Genomic DNA, 7,642 nt, shown 5'->3' with positions numbered 1-7,642 from the left:
CAGACGGATGTGAGTGAGTTTTTTAGTCCCCATGCAAAACAACCATCTAAACATAACAGATGACATCAGCGTGGGCTTTTCAATTCCTGGATGGCAGCAGCGTGTTAATCCAGCCTTCATCCTGGATTTCATAAACTAAAACAAGAGAGCCTGGCAGGAGGACAGCTCTGCTGCTGGGTTGAGGAAATTGATGACGGGGAAGCATGCGGGCAACCCAGTGTATAAAACACATAAACGTGTAGGCAGAGGCTCAGCTACCACTTTGGACGGCTGCTTCCCGCCAGCAAAGACCACACTGAGCCCAAGCCCCTGGGAAACATGAGGAGCCTCTTGCTACTGGCCACGCTCCTGGTACCTGCGCACCTGGCAACAGCCTGGAGCACCAAGTACGCGGTGGATTGCCCGGACACCTGTGACAGTAGCGAGTGCAAAATCGGCCTGCGCTGCAAGAGGATGGTGCTGGATGACTGTGGTTGCTGCCGCGTGTGTGCTGCGGGGCTGGGAGAAACCTGCTACCGCACAGTCTCAGGCATGGACGGCGTGAAGTGTGGCCCGGGGCTGAGGTGTCAGTTTTACAGTGAGGAGGATGATTTTGGTGACGAGTTCGGTATCTGCAAAGGTAAAGAGTAACCCCTTGCTTCCCTCCTGCCTAGGGTGCTCCCAGGGCTTTTAGTCTGCTGGGAAGTGAGGGGCTTTTCCTCATTGAGGGAGAGGGACAAGCAGGCGGCTGAGGATAAGGCCCCCGGCAGGTGCTGCCACAGGGAACAAGAAAAGGATGACTGTAAATAGCAGCTCAACCCAGTGTGTGGAAAGGCACATAGGGGAGTGCAGCATTTTGCTCATTATCTTTAGGAGTGTTAAGGAAAAAAAAAAAAAACTGCAAGGGAAGTTTGTGTTGCCTCCTTATCTGGAACACTTGAGCAACTTGACAGGTAATCTGTTAGGCATGTTTAGGTGCTCTCTCGGGCTGGGGCGGTGATTACTGAGGTCTGCACTGGATAGATAACCTCTGAGAGTGGTTTTTAGCCCAGGGCTTTAGTGGTTCTTTGATCTTGAAAGGATCCAGAGGATGGAGGGCATCGGTCAAGATCAACTCTTTCTGAAGAACACTAATGCACTTTGTAAAATCTGGTGGGCTTAAGTCATCTAATGAAATGACTCACAGCTACTTGGAAGAGGGTAACGTGAAGTATAAAACAAATCTAAATCCATTTTATAAAGGTTTTTGCTCATCTAGAAAAATAGCAGTTGGTGTAAGACAAGCAAAAATAACAGTAAAAATAATTGGAAGTCTGTAAAGAACGAGATTGGCAGTCATTAAGGACTTAAAAACTTCATTTGGTTGAAATTATAGCTAAACAGTGTAGTTAAGCATTTGTAGAATTTATTTCAAGTGTAGTGATTGTAGCTTAAAATGTTTAGCATTTAAAAAATATTTAACATTCAAAAAAAGAAAAAAATGGTGACTTAAAATACTCTGATTGGGTACCTCATGATCTGATCATGCAGAGCTGTTACTAGGATGGAACACACATACTATCCCCTCATCCATTAGTTTCATAATAAAGGGTGGGAAATTTCTAAATAGTTCTTTTATTTTATGTATTTAATACAATGCTTCCATGAAAAATAATCATCTAGCATTGGGTTATTCTTACTAATGACCCAATCTGCTAGACAAATAATTTATAAGTCAATCATCTTTTAATCTGCAAAGCCTACTAAAGGTTAGGAAATAAATGCTTGAACTATGGGAGAATTTTCTTTATGGCTTTATTTCTGCTTTGCTCAATAAAAGTCAGAACATCAAGGAAATATCTTTTCTGAACATATACTTTTTTTCTTTCAGCTAAATAGGATTTTTTTCCCTGTAAATAACAGGACTTATCAGTCAAGAAAACAGTACTAAGGAAATCAGGGAGGAAGTGGTTAACACAATTATACTTATGATATAGCAAGTATATGTAGTGGATTGCTTTTTTCTTGGCATAAAAACTGCTTCTGTAATGTGATTCTAAGGGTACCATCACATATGGGCAAAGAAAAAGCTGAAAAGCATTTCTAATATCTGCTAAATGATTGACAATATAATGAGATATATTTAAAAAATATTTAGGATTGCTCTCTCTGGCATTCTTTAGATTGCAAGTAAGTCTGCTTTTGAAAAATTTTTCTCTCTTCTGTAGTCGTGAGTCTGTGAATCTTAGCAACTCTAGATAGATACTGCATTTTGCTACAGGAAAACTTCCTTCTCCAGCTTTTTTTTACAGAACACTCATATACTTCATGAAGTATACTAGTATACTGTATGCTTCAGCAGCATACCCAGATACTTTCTAAATATTTAGATATTTGGCATTGTGCTGCCCAGATAACAATTAGCAAACCAACAATGTAGGATGTATTTATTAAACACCCACTATCTCTGCCCAGCAATATCCAGTACATTGGGAGATATAACAGAAGTATATCTGAGAGTTTGGCTAAAGTTTTAGGTTTCAATATCACCAAAGGCTAATTCCAATCCTGCAGGCTTTTCTGCAAGAGAATTTTTCAAGATCCCTTTAAAGGACAATTCTTCCCCAGAAGAGACCAATGCTTCAAACCAGGCTTCTCTGCAATATGAAGGAAACTGAAAAGAGCAATCTTAAATTTCTTTTAAAAATATGTATACCTTATTAGTATCTATCTTGATCATTCTATCAAGTATTAATTGCTAATTACTCAGATGAGTCACATTTGCATCTTTAGCTATATGTGAGTCTACATTTTAAAGACTATTCTATACCAAGAGAATAATTATTCTACAATTTATAATCTGTTTGGCTCTTAAAGACAGGTTAATTTAGTGCACTGCTGTTTACATCACAAAATCCATTCATTTTTAATAAACGAGTTTGTCCTCTTTTTCTCAGTGTTGGCTGTTTTAGTCAGAGTATGACAATATTGATCTCTATAAGCTCCTAGATTTTGGCAGGTATATGGATAAATTCTCAACTTTCATGTTTATTTAACATAACACTTAACATTGCAGAGGGTTTCACTAGTGAATCTTCCAACACATGGAGAAGTTAGGTAAATTGTACTGCCATTTTGACAGATAAGGAAGATGGTAAGAGTTGGAGCAGACTGAAGACAGATATCTTGGGGTGACAGCTATCTTAGCCCCTGTTCCTTTGCAGCCCGTTCCTAGACATGTAGGAAATGTCTAAATGTCTAAAGAGAATTGTCTGGAATACAGTGGATTCAAAAACAGCATCACATCTTTTAAATCCCCAAGGAGCTCTACGATTGTGAATTTTCACTGGGCTGTCCCAGAGGTAACCTAGGAGAACCTGTCTATTAGCAGCTAGGCAGAAAATAAACAGAATTAAAACTGCTTGAAGGATATTGATTATGTCTTCAACTAAATTTTATAGCAGGAGGCTATAACTGAGGCATTCATTATCTGGTCTTAGTGTGTGATTTGACCTTTTGACTCACACTTTGAATTTCCAAAGCCTGGGGATTTTCAAAGGTGGGTTTAATCTTACAGTCAAGATTCATGAAGTTTGTTCCTTTGAGAGAGTGTGCAGGGCTGTGGGGATGGAGGCTCACACACAGCAAGCTGCTCCCTCTCTAAACTTTCCTTTTGCCCTCAGACTGTCCCTACGGCACCTTCGGGATGGAATGCAAGGAGACCTGCAACTGTCAGTCGGGCATATGTGACAGGGTGACAGGCAGATGTCTGAAATTTCCCTTCTTCCAGTTTTCAGTAACCAAGACTTCCAACAGGAGATTTGTATCTCACACGGGTAAGACTGATTCTGGCATAAACATTGAAATAACAGTCTCATCTTCAGTATGAATACTTAAAAAAAATTGATGAAATAAAAATAAAAATGACCACAAAGTTAAAAATACAGCACCATGCTAGGTATTTTATGATATAGAAAAATAATATATGTGATATTAATATTAATATATAATATCCAGAAGAAAAAAGAAAAAAAAAGAAATGAGCAGAATAGCTATGTAAAAAAAATATTGATGAGCAGGACAAAACATTGATTTGAATCATTCTGCTATTTTACTCAGTGGGAAGGTGGGTAGTTGTTGAACTGGATTGCTGTTGCTATTTTTAAGAAAGATCTCAATAATTTTGAGGATTATATAATTTCCCATAGAGGTTACCCAGTTATTATGGAGGATAAATATGATTGATTACCAAAAAGCCTGTAATAAAAAATAACCAACCAATACATACAAAGTTCTTCAAATTCTTCTGTGATCTGTTTTATGTATGCAGTTCTTTCCTGACTTCACATAGAAAAAGTACTCTGGATAAAGTGTAAGAGCCAAGATAGAAACTATGTATACATTCTTTTTCTCTATATATATATATCCTTTTTTAAAAAATCAAATGGAAGCATTTCAAGGTAATAATTCCAAGCATGTGATTTCATGACTTTTGGAGAGGATAAGAGATAGTATTGATGAATGTAATTTAAGAATTCTCTCTAAACCTTTGAATGAAATTCAGAATACATGCTGCTTCTTAGTGCCTGTCTTTCTTTTATAGGTTATAATATGAGAAATGTAAGCCTATAAGTTGGTGCTATGTACATATTTGGTTATTTTGTTAAATAAATATCCAGTACAGGCTTCATTATATGAAAGTAGTTCATTTAAAATAACATGTAGCCACTACTTATGTCAACACATTATATACTCCCCACCCCCCTTAAATATAAACAATTGACAATCCAAATCCTTTTTGTTCAGTTTCTTTTTTATGGTCCTTTGTACTTCAAATTTATTGACATTTGTCACATGTGCTTATTTCCCAGTTTTATCTCCTTTCACCTGGGTACAATTAAGTACATTATGATAAAGAACAAATACTGTGCATTTAAATGAATTGCTATTACTGTGGGGTATTCCTTAATCATTAATTTAAAATGGAAATATTTTTCTAAAAACCTAAATATTTGATATGGAAATTGAACTCATTAATATTTTAAATATTTATGACTTATAACTCTAGGATAGTATAATTTTAAATCCTGAAAATAATTTTTACTGAAATTCACATAATATAAAATTAATTTTTTAAAGTGAACCTTTCTGCGATATTTCATACATTCTGAGTACTGGCGTAGCCACCAGCTCTGCCTACTTTCAGGACATTTTCATCAGCCCTAAATAAAACCCCAATACCCATTAAACAGTTACCCCACTTTTAACATTCCCCCAGCTCCTAGCAAGCACCAATCTGCTTCCTGAGATGTAGACAATATTTGAGTGATTTGATTGGTTTTGTACAGGTTTGAAACCTATTGTCTCAGTCCAGCTAGCTGCCCCAAACACTTGCAAATTCTTTTGTCTTGCTTTGCTTTCCTAAACACTGGCTGACGAGGGCTTTGAAGGAACAATTTTCACATCCCTCTTCACTCTTCACTTGCTTAGTTGCACGTAAATCTTTCTCACCCAGAGAGAACTGAATCATTTGTGAATCTTTGTTGGTGTTTGAGATGGAATGTTTGGGAGCCCAGATGCTCCTCTGGGATAATCTTCAAGGGCAGGGACACTTCTTGCTGTCTCACCGGCACCCCACCCACCCTGCCCCGACCCTACTGCACTCACAGCAGCACAGCCCCTTCTCCTTGGAACTGTTGCACAGTCTCTTTTGCTTGTGGATTCTGCAAGTATCTCCACTATTATATAAATGCCTTGGAAACTGTTATTTTGCTGGGTGGAAGTTATACAATAGATTATCCAAAAAAGTTTCTATCTCAATATTAGGTATCAAGATTCTTATTAGAAATTTGTGGAAAGAGCATTTTTTGACCTAAACCATTTTGTTGGCTTACGGTGAAATAAAAAATGATTAATAGTGCAATCTTGATAAACCTTGGCCAGGTTCGGGGTAGAGAGCAGAATATCCTAAAGGCCTTGTGGAGTGAGTGTCCAGGATGCCCTGTGCCTTGTCTGTATGTGGCTTTCTGGGGTTCACAAGTCACAATTTATAGGAAGGGGGTTGGGGTTTTATTTCTGCCCTGGGTATCACATGACCCCTGCAAAAATATGTCTGGGACTGACCTTACAGAGCAGATTAAATGGTCCCAAGTTCATCAGCACAGGGACTTGTGGGGGTCCCTGCTGAAGCCTGATTAAATGAGGTGTTCTCTGCTTCCTACCCGTTGGCCACCACACTCTTGAAAAGTGGACTGTCCGTCTTCGTTTCCCAAACCTTTGGTAGTGGGTAGTTTTCTAAGACTAGGAATTCACAAGTATTTTTTTGGGAGAGAGAGGTAATATCTGGAAAGGTTCATGAATTTATATGCTTTTATCTGCCAGCCTACTCTAATCTTCTTATAGCATTCCCTTCAAGAGGTGCACCACTGAAGGAAACACACCTCACTACTCTTAGAAAATTCTAAGTATTACAACTTTCCTCTTAGAGGAAAGAATGAGCCAGAATGTACTTATAAAAATTCTGTTCTTGGTTTTCCTCCTGCCCTCTGGAGCCACACCAGTAAGCTATCACTCTTACCAGATAGTGGAAAACTCATGCTTAGAGATCTGGTGTATTTGCTCATCCCATAAGTATTTACCAAGTGCTTAGGATGTTCTTTGCACTGTTGTGACAGTGAAAAAAAACAAAGTCCCTGACTTCACAGAGCTGATAGTCTAGTGGTGGAGTCAGGTCATATGGGAAAAAGGGCAAAAGATAAATGTACTTCTAAGATAATGACTGGTGATAGGTTTACCAAGAGAAGTAATTCAGATGGTGCCATCTTAGATGGGAGATGCTCACTGATGAGTCAGTGAGTAGTACTAGCGCAGAATCTTTGAATCTATTAGATTCACTGTAAATTTTTTTAGTAAAAAAACAAGGCACAATTGTACTTGATCTTCGGCCTTTAAACACCGGACATGATTTCTGTTCCTCTGAATTTCAGAGCATGACATGGCATCTGGAGATGGCAATGCTGTGAGAGAAGAACATGTGAAAGAGAATGCAGCTCGCTCTCCTGTAATGAAATGGTTGAATCCTCGCTGATCCTGGATGGGATTTCCACAAGAAGGCTCTATTTTCATGATCATTCAATGCAGCCAATACTTTAGGAACAGTCTAGATGATTGCATATGGACTTGTAATTTTTGGAGACCAACCATGATTCAGGTCCAGAAAAAAAAAAAGGCTACTAACAATCCATAAAATGCATATGACTGAACACGTTTAGATAATCATTTGTTAAATATTTGAATGCATATAAATTGTTAAAAATGTGTTTATAGTAATTTTGAGGAGCTAAAAATGCAATTTAGACAAATCTTAACATGGAAGTAGGTCAGTCAAAGAGAAAGCTAGCCAGAGCAGAAAAGCACAGTGAGTCCATGGTTCTTTGACTCAGATGTATTTTAATGTTGGGATACAGGATGGAGGAAACATTAGGAGCAAGTAAAGGTGGGGTAGGTGTGTGGGAGTATAATATTTAGATCTTCCTTATGCTAGCTTCTATAGAATTTAACTGTACTTTATTTTTACTTTGGGAAAAGTCAAAACAAAACAATCCCTGAAGGAAGTGGGATGTTTGAAGCTCATGGGAGTTTGAGTAGCAAACTTGAATTGGGGCAGGTTTGAAAGGGCTGCTAA

The 7,642-nt window shown here is 38.2% G+C and overlaps 1 protein-coding gene across 2 annotated transcripts; it reads left to right on the top strand.

Annotated features, from left to right (window-relative positions):
• Nucleotides 1–318: 318 nt before the first annotated feature.
• ESM1 (endothelial cell specific molecule 1) lies at nucleotides 319–7,045 on the top strand (the record flags this gene model as incomplete). 2 transcript variants are annotated; one of them, XM_084233979.1, is made up of 3 exons in its annotated part: nucleotides 319–619; nucleotides 3,642–3,794; nucleotides 6,945–7,045. In XM_084233979.1, 3 exons carry the CDS (start codon nucleotides 319–321, stop codon nucleotides 7,043–7,045), a joined length of 555 nt encoding a protein of 184 aa, XP_084090105.1. The 2 variants fall into 2 exon arrangements, with proteins under 2 accessions (XP_084090105.1, XP_084090106.1); XM_084233980.1 differs by lacking the exon at nucleotides 3,642–3,794.
• Nucleotides 7,046–7,642: the final 597 nt, after the last annotated feature.

This window comes from Talpa europaea (assembly GCF_964194135.1).
Source record: "Talpa europaea genome assembly, chromosome: 5".
In the NCBI taxonomy this organism is placed as follows: domain Eukaryota; kingdom Metazoa; phylum Chordata; class Mammalia; order Eulipotyphla; family Talpidae; genus Talpa; species Talpa europaea.
Note: the sequence above shows the minus strand (reverse complement) of the source record. Positions and strands in the feature narration are given on the sequence as shown.